Source organism: Taeniopygia guttata, chromosome 2, assembly GCF_048771995.1.
Source record: "Taeniopygia guttata chromosome 2, bTaeGut7.mat, whole genome shotgun sequence".
Taxonomy (NCBI): Eukaryota; Metazoa; Chordata; class Aves; order Passeriformes; family Estrildidae; genus Taeniopygia; species Taeniopygia guttata.
The window spans coordinates 6431152-6447669 of NC_133026.1; the positions used below are offsets into that span (position 1 = coordinate 6431152).

Genomic DNA, 16518 nt, shown 5'->3' on the forward strand with positions numbered 1-16518 from the left:
TATGAGGTCGAAATGAAGTTACAATTAAGAACATAAAGCAGTTTAAGAAATTGGGCAAAACTTAAAACCAAAACCAAACTAAAATCAGCCAAACCAAGATAAAAGTAGCAGAAATAAACCTATTGCTGGATACTTTTGTTAAAAGGAACCTGGTCGTGTTTAGATTGATCACTAGAGATTTAACCTGATCACAAGAGAGTTTTATACTGGAAGAGTTCTGGTGGACTGAGGTTCCATCTCTGACTTAAGTTGTGCCAGCCAAGCATAGCTGGACAACAGCAAGGCTCAAAGAAGTGATTTTTTAGTGGAAAACACAGCTGTGACCACTTGGCCAGAGTACAGAAACTCAGAAGGTGGGGAAGGTGCCCTGGTTGTAGATGTTGTCTATACATTCAGCTTCATCCACTTAAAACATTAATCAAGACTTTTTTTTCCCCCTAGAAAAGGTGTATGAACAGCAAGGACATTTATGAAGCTTCTTTATGCCCTCCTCAGTGAACAGGAGAGTGACAGTTAATATTCTGCCAGCTTTTTCCTGAAATTACTTGTGTATTGAAGAACTATAATCAGTTACAAAAGCGGAAAATCAGACATTTATCACTGTGAAATAACTGAAACCCAGCAGGGTGTGCACAGCAGTGCCTCATGGCACAGCCCCAAGGGCAGATCCATACCTGCAGGTGTGAGTACCAGAGCTTGTAGGATGTCAGAAAGGGAGATGATACCCACAATGCTATCAGCTTCATTCACTACCACCAAACGATGAACCTGCCAGCAGGGAGAAGAGTCTGAGATTTATTTACCTGATTTAAAGTAGGCAAAGCAAAGGAAAACAAACAAAGAAACAAACAAAACCCCTAAAATAAAGCAGTATGAAGACAAGTAGAAAAAAACAACCCAAAATGGTTCCAAATGCCAGGAACAGCAATTCTCTCACAGCAACACCAACATGCTTGTCCTACATAAATGAAAATAATGAATGTTAAAAAGGCACACAGCTAGCTGACATGGCAACAGAATCTGATGTAAAGTGACAGGCAAGTTCGAGATCTAGGTCTTGAAAATACTTCTGCTCTCAAAATGTGGCACTCACATCAAAGACTTTTCCCCAAGTTACAGTCTCTGCCCAGCTCAGCCTGTGGTCTCCAAAAGATTAGATACAGTAATAAAATGAGGATTCCTTCTGAAAAATACATTCTAACTTCCTCAGCAGAGAGACACAACACTAAAACTCGTTGTATTTTGACACCTCTGACTTGGTTTTAAGTTAATTTTTCTCACAGGGATACAAAATGGAAAGTGAGTGCCAGATTGGTTTTGAAACAATTTGTTTAAAACAGACTGTTTAAGACAGAAAAAGGATTCAATTTATCTATGCAAACAAACACAAGGACACAACTCGGAAGAAAGATTTATCAACAGCAAGACCATATTTTCAAACAATGATCTTATCCTTACTAACTTCTTCTATGGAACATTTTACACCACAAAACTTTTGTCCTAACTGTAGGGAAATTAGGTGGATACTCCTGAATCCTGAGGCTTATTAGCCAGAACAAACTGAGAAAAGCCACTGCAGAACCAAGGATGTGTCTGTCCAAAATTCAGAGCCTACTACATGTTTACTTTTACCCAAGTGAATTATCTCTCTTTACTACTGAGTTGAGAGAAAGTATTTTATTTTTGATAAAACTAGGTTTATTTGTTTCTGCATATGCACATATTTAATAATTTTATTCCTCTCTCAGTGTAATGAATTCAAGAAAAATGGACAATGTTTCATTTGTTTAATTGCTTGTAAGATCAAGCAGTTGTCTGGCAGCTAAAAATAGCTGTGTAGTAGTTTTGACTGACTCATTTTTACATGTAAGCTCAATGTGTTTAGACTGAACGAGAGGGTAGGAGTTGTTCTTAAAAACACAAATGTCTAAAGCTTCTTAAGACAGTAATAAAATAATCCAAGTTTGAAATCTGTGTATCAGGAATGCTAAAGTTATTCAAATCAGGAGGAAGCTCAAGCAAATGCAGAAAGTTACAAGTAGAAATTGCCTAATGAAGTTCTAAGGGCTTCTTAACAAAGTGGAAGTTTTCCTCATATCAAGTATATGCCTGCTTACAACCCTAAAAAAAAAAAAATCTTGTAATTGATGAAGTTCAAGCATCTTAATGGAGCTGATCACACCTCAGAAACCACTGAAACTGGGAATATTGATTTTCTTCTGCAGAGAAGCCTTACAAGGGAGGAAGACCTACAAACTGATTCACCTCTGCATGTAAGGAAGTTCCCAGTACTAACAAACAAGATAAACAACACCAAAAGAATGGACAGCACACAGATAAAATATTTACAAGAGTAGTTAGTGAAGGCTTCTTCACAAGAATTTACTTTATGGCCCTGTTTGACTGCGTTTCTATGAGAGCAGTGCAGGATTCCATCATGCATCAAAACAGGTTGCACCCAATACATTTCCTGAGCCAAGCTATAAACTGGAGTTTAACAAATTATTTGTTTGCAAAATTTATGACAGGCTTGGAAGAAACTTGGGAAAGCTTTGCATCCAGTTTAGTTAATGTCATAAAACAGAAATGCAAGTAACTAAATATCATAACAGGTATGCTGTGAAATACTTTGCACATCCCTATAAGCATCTAAAACTTAAGTCTACAGAGCAGACTGAGTTAGATATTGATTATTAAAAATATTATATGGTTTAAAATTATTTAATAATACAACAATAAATATTCTATTATTAAATATAATTATTAAAACATAATTTTAAAAAATACTTTCGCCAAGTAATCAGAACAACTTAAAGAGGATAAATTTGTAAGTTTATCAGTTTCATAACACAAATTATAACTTATTATGCAGGGACTCACCTCAGCCTTCACTATTCTATCCACAATGGTCTCCAGTGTTTCCAGCATACTACACTTTACAACACCTTCAAAATACTGAGAGCGGTGCTGTAGGGCTTGTGTCACTGTGATATCTAAGTTATTATATGTTTTTTCAGCAGCAAGATTCTGCAAAAAAACAAACCCAGGCCACATCAGACAGCTCAGTACTTAGTAACAAAGCACTCAGTAGAGTAAATATTTTGGCATCAAGCAGATAGGCATTTCTGGTCTAAGCTGAGCGCATTCCAAGTAACACATTAAACAAAGCAGATGCTCTTCAGCTTCAGATTCTGGGAACTGTCAAGCACAGTGATGCTGGACACCATCTGACACCCTGGTTAATGGATGAAACTGGGGATATGCATTAGGCCAGTGAAAATCTTACTTTGTATCTCATCTTTGGCTCAGTGTCGCTCATCCTGCCTTTGCCACGAGCAGCAAACGTGAAGGTGAAGCTCTTCAGATTTCACACCACACAGAATATACAATTTTTTGTTGTTTGTTTTTCATAGGGCTGGGGAAGACACCAACTGTTCTGAACACCACCCACAGAGTAGATGTTAGTGGCTGAGAGCTAAGGGGAAAGCAAATTCATTCTTCACCTTTCTAATTTGTGGGCTCAAACTCCCTCTCCTGGACTTTCCTGGTGCTGTCATTCAATGATAATTTGTGTGTCTGGGTGAATTTTAATAAGTACTATAAGAATAATAACAATGAAACCCCATCCCCACTACTAAAAGGAAGAGATTAAAAGATTTTGAAACTGACATTTTTAACTTCCATTCTAAGAACAGGATCATGCCTGAAATGAGAGGACTCTGTCCAGACCTGCAAAAGCTTTCTGTAGGTCACTGAGATATTTTAGTAGTGATCATTTTAGTAGAGAGCATTGTGGTATTTTAGTAGTGTTGGGACACCCTGGCCTACTGATTTTGCTGCTGAGGCACTGAATAAAGAACCAAGTCAGAGCTTTTAAATGAAAGCACTGGAGCAAGCAATAAAATTAAAATAATTTTTGGCTAGAATAAAATCAGGTCAAGTTTTCTGATTGAATTACACCAGACGTGACAAGACAGGTTCAAGGTGATCATGAAAATAAAAACAATTTTAGTTAATTAACTTTACCAGGTCCTAAAGGACATTGAGAAGACAGAAAAAGCCTCTGCAAACTGAAGTCACCCTCCACACAATAACTGGTGCAATATAACGCTATTCCTATATATCATTCCATTTCCAGCTTTCCCCAAACAAGAACCTGAAAATTAATTCACAACTCCTAAAAGGAAAGAAATCTATCAACTTAGCAAGCTGCATACACAGGCATAGCTTCAACCACCAAGCAAGGACATGAGCCACATGCTTAAAAATCATCTTGGAAATTCTATGTTAATTGGAAGATTAGATCCATACACTTCAGCTTACAATTTTTTCCCTCATTTTAAAATTGAAGATCAGGTTGAAGCAGCCTGATGAAATCTGGAAGCTCAGAGGTGATTATCTTTGATAAATAGAATCTTTTCACCCCAACTTAATAAACAAACTAGGACATGTGAGGAAAATCCCAGGTAATCAGTAGATGCCCTAACTCCTTCCCATGTTACTAGCTGTGTGCAAAGAGCTAGCCAAAAATTATATCCTAAAAATTACATTTTTGTGGTGTATTTTTTCCCAGATAAATGATCCAACATCTCTAAAAATCCTATTTGCTGCCTCATCACTTAAAATGAGAAAAGAAGTGAAAAACATAAGGAGCCATCTTCCTTTTGGTGTCTTTCTGAAGAAGAATGGGAAATGAAGGAAACATGTCCTGCCTCAAAAGCTAATATAGTTACAAAATAAACTGAAACAATGCATGCACCAACTGGGAAATTTCATTGTCTTTGATACATCAGGTCATTCTCTCTCCAGCTACTGCCTATTCCCTGACAAGCTTTTATGGAAGAACAGGACCTTACACAGAAGAGAATCCCAAATAATGAAGACAAATGACAGAAATGACAGGCAAGAGCAGTGGCATCACAGAATTTTCACTATTAAGAACAATGTTTGCAGCCAGAGATATTTGTAAGCTGAAAGTGTTTCCACTTGGGACTATTCTCCGTTTTACTGATGGCCTTCTAGGCAGTGTTTCAGACATCTGGATTCTTCATTAGTGCAGCTGGCTGGTGGCAACCTGGGCAGTGAAACCTCTAGAAAATAATGTAGTTGTCAGCTGCTGCCATTAGAAAGCAGGTGCACACTGCTGGGAGGCGACAGGATAAAAAAATAGATTTTTTTTCAAGTTTCTGGAAGCCATGAGAATAGAAAAGGCTTTGCTCTCAGAGGCTGGTAAATCATGGCATGAATCTGAGTATGCAACTGGAATCTTGAGGGAAATCCAGAAACAGAATCCTGGATTAGATCTAAAGCAGAAGGAATAAAGAGGCAGGACTCTGGAGTCAGAGACACAAAAGAATGGGCCAAGTGGTTTTTCCATCACTGAAGAGGACAAGCTGTACAAAGTACTCAGGCTGCACAGAGAAATGTGCATTTCTCCAGTCTTGAGAACAGACTGGAGTGGCAGCAGCTGGAAAAAGGAAGTCCTCACTCAAAAGAGAAACCAAGAAGAACAGAACAGTTCAGCTGTAAGGGAGCTACAGTGATCACCTGGTCCCAGTGCCTGACACTCTAGGGAGAAGCAAAAGCTGAGGCATTTTATCCAGGGCACTGCCCACCTCTCTGGGAAGCCTGTTCAGTGTTCAGCCACCTCTTGGCAAATAAATGCTTCCTAAAGCCCCATCTGAACCCTGCAGGGTGGCTTTGGACCATTCCCACACGTCCTGTCACTGGATACCAGGGAGAAGAGCTCAGCACCTCATTCTCCATTTCTCCTCCTCAGGAAGCCCCAGGAGCAATGAGCCCATCACCCCTCAGCCTCCTTTTCTCCACACCACACAAAGCCAGAGTCCACAGATATTCCTCACAGAATATTCCTCCCAGCCTTTTCACCAGCTTTGATCCCCTACTCTGAATTATGCCCAGCCAGATCTTGTTTTGGGTAACATCCAGAGCAATAAAAGCCTGTGTGCAAATAGCACTACTAAGGATAACATAAATAAAAGTAGCAATTAAAAAAAAAATGTGCAGGGTGAATTGGATCTCTTTCATTCAGTTTGTAATTACAGCCAAAGGAACAAAATAGAACCGTCATATTAACAAATTAATTTAAAAATGCTTACTACATATAAAATATTTAACAGAATTTAAGAGATATACTTACTATTACATCAAATTTGGAATAAATATCTACAACTTTTCCTAAAAAGAAAAGAAAAACAGAAGTTAACAAAGTGCTTAAAATACAGTATCAGTTTTCTTGCTTCCTGCTTTGTTATAATTACAAGAAAAAAATGACAGGTCAGGAAGGAAATACTGAAAAAAAACCCCAAACCCCAAACAACCTATCAAATAATAAAATTCTTCCATGCCCATCAACCCACATTTTGTATAAGTATTTCTTTATATTCTCTTTCTTCGCCCATGCCTTTTAAATTTTTTTTTTTACTCTTTCTTGTGTTTTTCCCTCCTTCCCAGTATCAGTCCAGGGCTCAGCAGCATTTCCCTTCCCAGCCTGTTGTACCCACCTGACTCATCCACCACAGGCAACGCCGATATCCTTCGCTCTACAAATATATTCAAGGCTTTAATGATAGGAGTGTCTGGATGTATGAAGGCAATGTTGTGATAAGTTCCTATTCCAAGTTCATCCAGATTCTTCTTCATAAAGGCAGGCTTTGGCATCTCTGACATCTAGGGAGTCAGAAGGAATGGATTTACACTGACATTCACTCATCCATCTGCAGACTCCAAGTGATGGTTACAGGTCACTGCAGTTTCCTGACACCAGATTTAATACAAAACCCAAACAGCCTAAGGGGTTTTTGTTCAAAGCAGCTCTAAAGTAAGACAATGCAACTAGGATTTTTGCTCCATTTTTTCTGTAGTAACACATCACTAAAAGCTGTAGATCCTAAGCTACGTCATTCCCACTAAAACTGGAGAGAGAAGAGAGAAAACATTAATCTGAATATTTATTCTAAACTCTGTTGCTTTGTTTGGCCTCCTGTTCATTGCTGTGACTAACATTACTACAGAGAAATGACAATCTTATCTCTGGGAGACAACTAATGTTTATTTTAATGTAAACAAACTCCTGAGCTCAGGAGACGTTCCAGAAACAACAGCAAATTACACCAATAGAAAAGTCATTGGTGTTTACTTTTCTTTAAAGGAGTAAAACAAAGTAAAGGTAAAATATAGGCCCTATATCAAGCTTTAATTTCCCTGTTACCAGTAAAAGATACACGAAGACACAATGAATTTGGAAATTTATTATGAAATTTCTGCACTAAGACTTTAATTACTTAATTATATCAGATGTCTGCTGTGGGGAAAAAAATCAGTTAAGCACAGCATAGTTTTAAATACTTACAAAAAGCTGGAGGAACTTGAGGATTCTTTTATGGGTAAGTATATAAAGTGCATTTCCACTGACTGGATCTATAACTGGCAATCTGTGGATTTTGTTTTTGATCAACGAATATACAGCATCAAAAAGGCTGAGGAGAAAAACATTTTATTTTTTTAATGAATTCTAGCTAACAACAAGTAAAGGCAAGTCATATATATATGCACACATTTATAAACTCACATGAAGTCTATGTAGTAATTATTTGCATTATCTTTAATGCTATAAAAAACAAAAGTTGAGGGATTTCAAATTAACTTTTGCAGCTGTTTGCTTTGCAACACATAAAGAACTATAAGCTCATGGAAATCTAAATCCATTAAGAAAATGTGATGGAAAGTTCATTTTGTGGTATTAAGTATAGAAAAAAAACTTCTTCACAAGTGTAAATTGTTTTTCCAGCAAGAGCTGTTTGCAGTACCCCTGCACTCAGAATGGTCTTTCTGTTAAGAGACAAACTGTGAAAAATGCAGTTCCTGCACTTAATGAATCCCAAATTTCTGTAACATTTTCTACAAAGGGCATTTTTATGGCTACATGCATATATGCAAATAACCCCAAACAATTACCTAATAATTTCACTGTATTATCACTGGGGATTGGCAAAAAATTATCCTTAGGTGATCTAAAACATTCCCATGTACTGCAGGCTAAGATTTAGCAACACTCCAACCTGTGCAAGTCTGCTCTTCTCGCAAGTGACGACAATTATTTTTTTTTCTTGGTGCATTAAGACCATGATAAAGCAGCTGACCAGCAACTGCAGTAAATTATCAAGTAAAAAAAGTTGGTAAAGCTCTGATAAACACCTACTTGCTGAAGCAGGCTTCTTCCCATACACAAGCTGTGTGTTCTGAGTCCATCATAAGGATGAAATAGCCCCATTTAATGTGGACAGGGCCAAGATTCCCCCACTGCTGCAGATCCCACTCCTGCAGTGAGTGTTTAACAATTCCTAAGTGCTGCAGTCTCATCTCTGCAACAGCTCTGAAGCTGACTTGCTGTAACCTTTTATAAAAGTTTTACTGCCTCTTCTTTATGGCAAAGCTTCTCGTGCTGCACTCTGAAAACAATTATGGCTATTTTGATGTCTTAACCTTCCACCATTCAAAATACATCCCCCATGACTGAAGTGAATGACTTATTCATGACTAAATGGCAATTCCACTGAGGATACAGCATATCATTACTTCAGTGTAATCAATGGAGCTCCCTTCACCAGGGCACAAACAATCCTGGTCCACAAACTGAAAGCAAGAACCAGAACTTCACCCTCCAGTTCAGCAATTAGGTAGTACTCGAGATTTAAGAGAGCAACTAAATCTCCCTCTCAAGTTATTTAGTGAAAAAGGCATAATGACAGTTTAAAAACTATTTCTTTCAACTTGCATCAAGAAGAAAGGGACAGTCATTTATATTTTAAGAAACAGAGCCTTGCAGCAGAGCAGAAAAAAACACAGAGATATTGTCTTTCCTTTAGTTAAGGGAAGTTATTTGCCTTGAAAAGGACTGTAAGTTTCCAATTACCGTGATTGCTGAGAACAAGACAGCTGAAGGGCTCTAAATTTTTTGATTTTCACGAAATAAAGATGACCTGCAGGCTAGCTTGAAGGGTCATCTTATTGCCTGTTTTGCATTTTAATTTTGACCCATGTCTAGCTCATTTACCAGAACAGTTATGCTGATAAACCACAAAAGTTCAATTTAAAATTCTCTTCTTAGGATAATCAAAGTCTTCACTCACAATAAAAAAAAGCTCTCACCCCTTCTTGATTATATTAAAAGACAGTCCTTCTTTATTGTACTGTAGTTTACAAAACAAATTGTTTCTTCTTACATATAAAGAGGCCTTAAATTCAGAGTTGAGATGGCGTTAGTGTATTTCAAGTTAAGCAGAGTGAACAGTGAAATCCTACCTTGCATCTGGGGAGATGTTCACTAAAGGTTTAAAAGTCTCTTGTAAATAAAGCTCTGTGGTTAGAAAATTAATAGACTGTTACCACTTCAAACGAAAACATCAGCTTTTTTATGAAAGCATTTCATGAATTCATTCATACAAAATTAAGTGGCAGACAGCAATTTACAGTTAGTTATTCTACCATTTATGCACAGTGCTCTATATTGACATTAAAAAGACATAAAATTTAAAAGCAGGACTAAGCTTGGTACCAGCAGAGGTCACTGCAATTACAACAAATAATCCTTTACTCATGCTGGTTCTGTGCTGCACACAGATATCTCCATGTACCATTCCACGGGACACAGACTACTTTTTACATGGAGCTGCTCCCTGCATTCAGCACCTCTGGTCACATCCAGAATTTTGCAGGAATTTCTGGCTGCAGTGTGCAGCTCACTCTCATTCCCACTCCACTGGCTTTTTTTCTTTCTTAAAGAGCCATGAATGAGGGGCAAAGTGTTACACACCCAGATCACCAGTCCACAGCTGTTTCAGATAGAAAAATAAACAACAGGAGCCCAAAGAAAAGCTTTTACTATTTCTGCTTTCATCTAAAAATATGTGCAGAGAATTCTATGGTGAATTCAAAATCCACTATACTGAAAAACATCAGAACAGTAAATTATCAGCCAAGTAATAAATATTCTTACCCCTCCAGGTTTCTATCTTGTGCTCCTCCAATTCATAAATCTGAACCTAAAATGAGTAGATGGAAGTTCAACTTGAAGTAACTTAATTTTAAATCTATCATTAACATTGTAAACACCTGAATAATTTTCTTTTATTTCAGTGTCAAAAATCTAATGGGCTAAGAATAGTCCAACACAACATTTCTTGTAACAAGGAGAAAGGGTGCAATCCTGCCCCTAATGCAGAGTACAATCCTGGATTTATCATTTCAGGGGACAGGAAAGCCTTTTACTGGACTAGGTTTGCAGCCCAGGTCTTTTCTGGACTCAAAGACATCACCTCAGTTATTTGTACCACCTTCAAACAACCATCCAGAGTAAACCCTCAGGGGACTCCTCACACCAGTAAAAAGCTTACCCTGATCACCTGACTTCTTAATGCCAACAGAATAAAGTTACCTGATCACTAAAAAGCAAGAGCACTTCTTTAGGGAAAACTACCTGGATGTTCCTCATCACTCAGTGGTGGACATTATCTAGCACATGAGGAGCAATGTGCTTCATACTGTATTTCCTGATGCTTTCAGGAAGAATGACTAAAATACTTCAAGAATTATATTTTCTGCGTAATTTCACCTGCTAAAACTAGATCACTCCCTGATGGAACATTAATTTATTTATTTTTCTTACAAAAGACTGCATCAGTCATTTAAGTCAGATATTATCCCTCCTCAGCTTCTCCTATTTATTGCTGCCAGTTTAAGCAGGACCTATGAACAGGAACTTAGTGTAAATGAGTGAGAACTCATTAAGTAAAGCCTCATGGAAAAATCAGTAATATTGATGTAGAGAGTGATTACAACACAGAAACAATTTTAAATAAGCTACCAGTGTGCAAGCACTTTTCATTTGTTCCTCCCCCCACTCCCTGTCAATCCCCAGGGAGAAAAAAAGGAATTCTTTAACATGAAGAAAGGACAGTGCACCACACTACTGGCATCTGATGAGAAATTCACTATCAATTTTAAAAACTAACATGAGCTTTGAGAAGGCAACTACATCAGATGTCTGCTCCATCCAACTGTCCTTGATTTTTTAGCTAGTAAAACATAGTACATATGTTTTAATTGGTAGGGGGGGAATTGTGATTTGACAGGAACAAGAAAGGGATGTAAATGTTTGCATGAACATGAAAGCTAGAGAATTTCATCAACTGACTGCCAATGGGAATTTCAAATTACAGTTAATTGAAGTCAACAGATCCCCCACTGATTGTGCAATTCAGCCATGTAACTAAAATATTTGCATATATTTAACTAGTTTAACTTGTTTATTCTATACCATCACTCCAAGAGCAGTAATTTTTTACAGTATCCAAGCCTCTGTAAGTTACCATGCAAAGACTTAAATAACAATGACAATCATCATAAACCTTTCAGTTTGGTATATCAGTCTCTGTGCTGTATAGCAAATGATCAAATTACAGCTTAACATCATACTTACCATAGGAGACTTATAGTATCTATGCAGTATGTTAATGAAATCTGTAATTGTTAACATTCCTGTAACAAGTGATACATAAAAAAGGTCTTTAGACATATACTTAACATATAGAATTTTCAGCTATTTTCTCAATTTATATTCACAATATACAAGATGATAAATGTTACATCCATGTAAAATATTACTGATATTGGACTATTTAACAGCAGGATTTCAAAACCATGTCTATTCACTTTCACACTGACACAGTGCTTCAGAATAAAAACACATCTGTTATAATATTCAATATTATAACCCATGTGCTTCTCCTCACTTTCAATCTGACTCAAAAAACCGCTTGAATTCAGACCACATCCACCCCCAAAAGCATGGAGGGAAAAGAGGGGGTTTAGAACTTCTTTCAAAGTTGGAGAATTATCCTTGCCTTTCATTTTCTTTTTGAGTAAGACACATTCTCATTATGTACTTGCCAAGTCAGGCAGACTCCTAGATTCAAATGAAGGAACAGTATAATACATTTTTCTTGACTATTACTTATTACAGAACTTCATTCAATCATTTCCATGGTAATCTTCAATGCCTGTATGGAAATGTGACTTTTCAAAAGAAAAAAATAGCACATCCATTGTGTATATATCAATTTTAAGCACCAACACCAAGCTATGTAACATAATATTGATGATTAGTTTAGTTACCTGAAAATATTAATCTTTTTTGAGCTTTCAAGTTCTAGATTTGAGAAGATGCAATTGCTCCACTGTTTACTACTCTTACATCTAAACTGAAGAAACTAAGAAATGGGGAATGGAAAAATTAATCTGGAGGTCAGCTTTAAATCAGTACAGCTTAGTTACAGACAGAACATGAAATTAAATCAAATGAAAATAAAAAACACAGCACTCCCATGGTGTATTGCAAGACTGCTCCTCCCCACTTGGATTTAAAGTATTTTAACAAATGCTTTATTAACTATCTACCATTCATTTCCAGGAATCCTCAACGTTCCAGGTCACAAGAAATACATATAATTCTATTTGTCACTGCCACTGTGACCTCATTTTCTAACTGAAAGAGAGATCTAGTTTTGGAAGATTATTGTTGTGATAATTAATGACATGATTTTAAAAAAAAGCAATACTCAGATCTAATGTTTTTCACCCAACATGGGGCATCTCTGTAGCTTCAGTTCTGGTTTTAGAGATCCTCACTGCACCTCACTGAGCACAGGCAGAGACAGCCTTGTACTGCACTTATATCAGGATACTGGAATATTAAATTATTCTCTTTATAGTTCCTGTTTTAAAATTTTCCTTTCTATACCATTGCCTTTATTTTTAAATACACAGCAAAGTGCACACATTAAAGACTGAATTTCAGAAGGTTGGGTCCTAAAAGAAGCATCATTCTCAAGGCAAGGCAATGCTGTGAAAGCTGGCACCATTTCACTCCTCACAAGGAGGTCAAAGAAACTCTCTGTGCTAGTATTTCTCTAGGATGTTAGATGATGGCCAGGCTCAGATCACCCTTCTGAAACAATAAAGCATCTTGGAAATTCAGGTAATCCTGAAAAATGTCAGAACTACTTACCTACAAAACTCTGTTTTTTACTCTCCCACAGTGGAGCTGCTCTCACACCATTTGCCACCAAGGCAAAAAATGCTTTCTTTACCTGGAAAAAAAAACCCAAACCAATATAAACAAATTTCAAATTTTTGCCTTGATTTAGCATACCAGACACCAAGAGAAGAAGGTTTCCTCTTTCACCAGGAAAAAACCCAAAAGCAGTATAACAAGTAGCTGGCATTCAAAACAGAACAGAAACCACAATGCCAAACAAAATCCTTCAGCCTTTAACTTTTAAAACTGCTAAAAAGCTAGAGAAAGCTTAGCAAAACCAGATCAGTTTTTCTTTTATTTTGTGAATATTCTAAATGAAAGCCTCTGATATATCCATAAACTAGAGAGGACCTTAAATTTAACACATGAAGACTATGCTACCTTCTAATCAATGTTTACTGTAGCAAGTTGTTAAAAATATGAAACTGAAACAACAGCAGTTTCATGTCCCCTACAGCTTTTAGACACCTGATTTATACAATTTTTTTAAAGTTTGATTATTCTAAATATGACTGAAAGGTAAAAGAATTACCTAGCCTGTTTTGCTGCTAAAGAAATAAATCAAGTACTTCAATTGTGGAAAACACACACAGAAGTGATGGTTCTTGCCTAGGTCTTCACCTGGCACAAAACCAGGACCCAACCAATCTTTATTTCTATATCCATGAAACTTGTCCTTGGTCCAAATAACGCAGAATTGCAATTGTTGGATGACTGCAGTCTGAACAGATCATGATTTCACATCACTGTCTGAAAAGTCTACTTTAAATTATGTGCTAAGGGGATCCTCCCCACATCAGATTAATAGGAATAAAAGGGCTTCACAGTCAGTGGAATCATCATCCAATAAAGTAGTGGCAAATAAGAATGAATTCTTCTTTGTATTTCTTGCTACATCTGTGCAGCCTGACTGCTTCCTCTGACCATGAGAAGCAAATCCACCCTGCAAACATCAGCAGATCTCAAAGCTGCCTCCTGACTTTGGAGATCCCATATCACCAATGAACAGGAATAACCACCAGCCATCATCCCTTAACTGCACTGAAACTGCAGAAGCCACACGGGGAAAAACAACAACAAAACCCCAGGGCAACAAGTAAGCCTAAAACCACAGGATTTATCTAGAAAATGGTTAAACAGAAAGGTGCCAGAGGTGTTCAGCCACCCTGCTGATACAAGGAGGAGTCAGCCTAAACAAATATTACCAAATCTACCACAAAAGCATCCTAACTCATGAGGAAGACTGAAACCACAAAGAAACCCCCATGGCAAGATACATGAAGTGTTTCCACATAACAGCATCACACTTTGAGTTAATGCAGCAAAAGCAGGGAGCTTTTTGGGGCACGGCTATGAGACAGATGTGAGTGCACACAGACCAGCTCCAGCTTGGGGAAAACAAGTTCTAACCATTCTTCATCAAAAAAAGGGGAAAGCACCTCACACTGCCTGAAACCCCGAGCCTTCAGCTTTGGTATCTTTCCCCAACAAGAGTCATCACACAAGGTCACAGTCACTGCCAGCTCCTGTCCCCAGTCTTTCACAAGAGAAAAAGATGTTCAAGGCTGGATCAGAGCAAGAAGGGATCAGCTAACCTATTGAGGCCAGGGGGAAATAGCTTTCTCCCAGATAGCAATCATGCAACACAACTCCTCCAGCAAGTTTACAAATCCTGTAATTGATAACCTGGAAGAGAAGCATGCCCTTGGCAGAAAACATGGAAAGCAAACTACGGCACTTCAGGCAGCCTCCAAATTCCTGCTACTACTTCTTTCCCAGACACAGTAGCAGCAAAGAACACCAGCTAGCACCATGCTCAGGTGGGTGAGACAGCAAGGCTGAGGTATTATTTTAGATTCAGAAAAGACACTTCAAGAGAGAGAGTTCCAAATATATACTACTCAAGATGCTGAGCTTGTAGACAATCCAGAAGGAAAAGAAAGGATTCTTCAAAGGGTAAGTTCTTGCCCTGTTCCTGCTGTTTGATTTACTTGCAAGTTATTTGCCTCCAAGAATCACAAGAATTTTCAGTTAAGTGCCATCTTGTCTAGCTTTAAAAGACACGTTTTGGAAAATCTGAACAGATAAAATCTGCTGAACAGATATAGCTACTAAGACAGTTCATAATTAAATCTTTCATAAAAGATAGGGATTTTAGCTTAAGCACTAGAATATTAAACATTTGATGTAATAAATAATGGAAATTTAGTAAAGAAATACTTAAACTCAACCCCCTGGGCTGTGCTTCTAGATCACAGCCCAAGTGACATTGCTATTGCTGCCTTCAGTTGTACTGTAGAAAGTGTTACATGGTCACCTTTTAAATAAAGTAATAATGCCATCAAGTTCTTATTGTTAATACTTGTCTCTTAGTTAAGTAATGTAATTACAAAGCAAAAACACGTCTTAATTCTTATTTGCTAAAACTGCTTGCTAGTGCAAACATACACTCACCCACTCACACTTCCCTGCAGTTTCTGTGGCTGACCAATTTCAGTTGCCCAAAGCACTGCTTGGTGGCCAGCCAAAGCACAGGGGTGTGGAGCTGGGCTTCTGTCCAGCACTTTTAGATGTTTCAGTGATGTTCATGCAGAAAATGCCCACAAGGACCTTGCTTTCTGATGATATATAGTCAGCAGCCTTTGAAGATCTCCACCATGTCCCATCTTTGGACCTCCAACAGCGTTGTTAATTCTCGACCCCACGGAGCTGGACTGGCCTGACCTTCCCAAACCCATTGTTCAGCAGCCAGAGCCCAGAGATTGTTGCTGTTCAACACCACGTACAAACACTCTTTAAACAAAGCACTTTTTGTTCTCATTAACCATGTCCTAACACACACAATGAACCACTAAAAATGGGATTTATCCACCCAAATTTAGTGGTTGTTCAGACATTTACCCTGACCTTGCATATTCACCCCGACTTCACAGTCAGCTTGGGGCACGACTCACCAGCCTTCCACATGGATTAAGCTGCATCCCACAGATCCCATCTCCCCCCCACTAGGATGTCTAGACATTTACAATTAGAAGAGCAATCCTACTTTGTGTGACTGTACTCTCCAAGACTCTGCCCTTTAAGTAGAAGAGTCACATTTCACCAAAAGAACACAGCAACTAAATTGTAGATATATCACAGATCACCCCAACAATAGCTGCTATTCCACTACACCGAGCACAACAGGAACAAGCTTTTCCTACTACAGGAACTCATTACACTGTCAATATGCTGAATAGAAGAACAGACTGATTTAGGTTAGACACAGCCTCTGGAGCTCACTGTTTCTGCACACCATTCAAACATCTCCACTGTGAGTCCAAAGGAGGACAAAGCCTCTTCCAATACAACAGTCATTACCAAGAAAGCAAGAGACCCAGACATAGCAGTCCTCTTTTTCA

The 16518-nt window shown here is 37.9% G+C and overlaps 1 protein-coding gene across 6 annotated transcripts in view; it reads right to left on the reverse strand.

Moving 5' to 3' along the window:
* The window catches only part of PRKAG2 (protein kinase AMP-activated non-catalytic subunit gamma 2), a 212164-nt gene that overhangs the window by 2930 nt on the left and 192716 nt on the right, over positions 1 to 16518 (reverse strand). For all 6 annotated transcript variants that reach the window (XM_030264232.4, XM_012571382.5, XM_041714343.2 and 3 more), the window contains 9 exons: positions 13088 to 13169; positions 11501 to 11559; positions 10019 to 10064; positions 9325 to 9379; positions 7373 to 7499; positions 6525 to 6690; positions 6161 to 6198; positions 2881 to 3027; positions 675 to 768 (listed from right to left, as the gene is read on the reverse strand). In XM_030264232.4, the coding sequence (XP_030120092.4) occupies positions 675 to 768; positions 2881 to 3027; positions 6161 to 6198; positions 6525 to 6690; positions 7373 to 7499; positions 9325 to 9379; positions 10019 to 10064; positions 11501 to 11559; positions 13088 to 13169 (814 nt within the window). The remainder of the gene's footprint in view (positions 1 to 674; positions 769 to 2880; positions 3028 to 6160; positions 6199 to 6524; positions 6691 to 7372; positions 7500 to 9324; positions 9380 to 10018; positions 10065 to 11500; positions 11560 to 13087; positions 13170 to 16518) is intronic.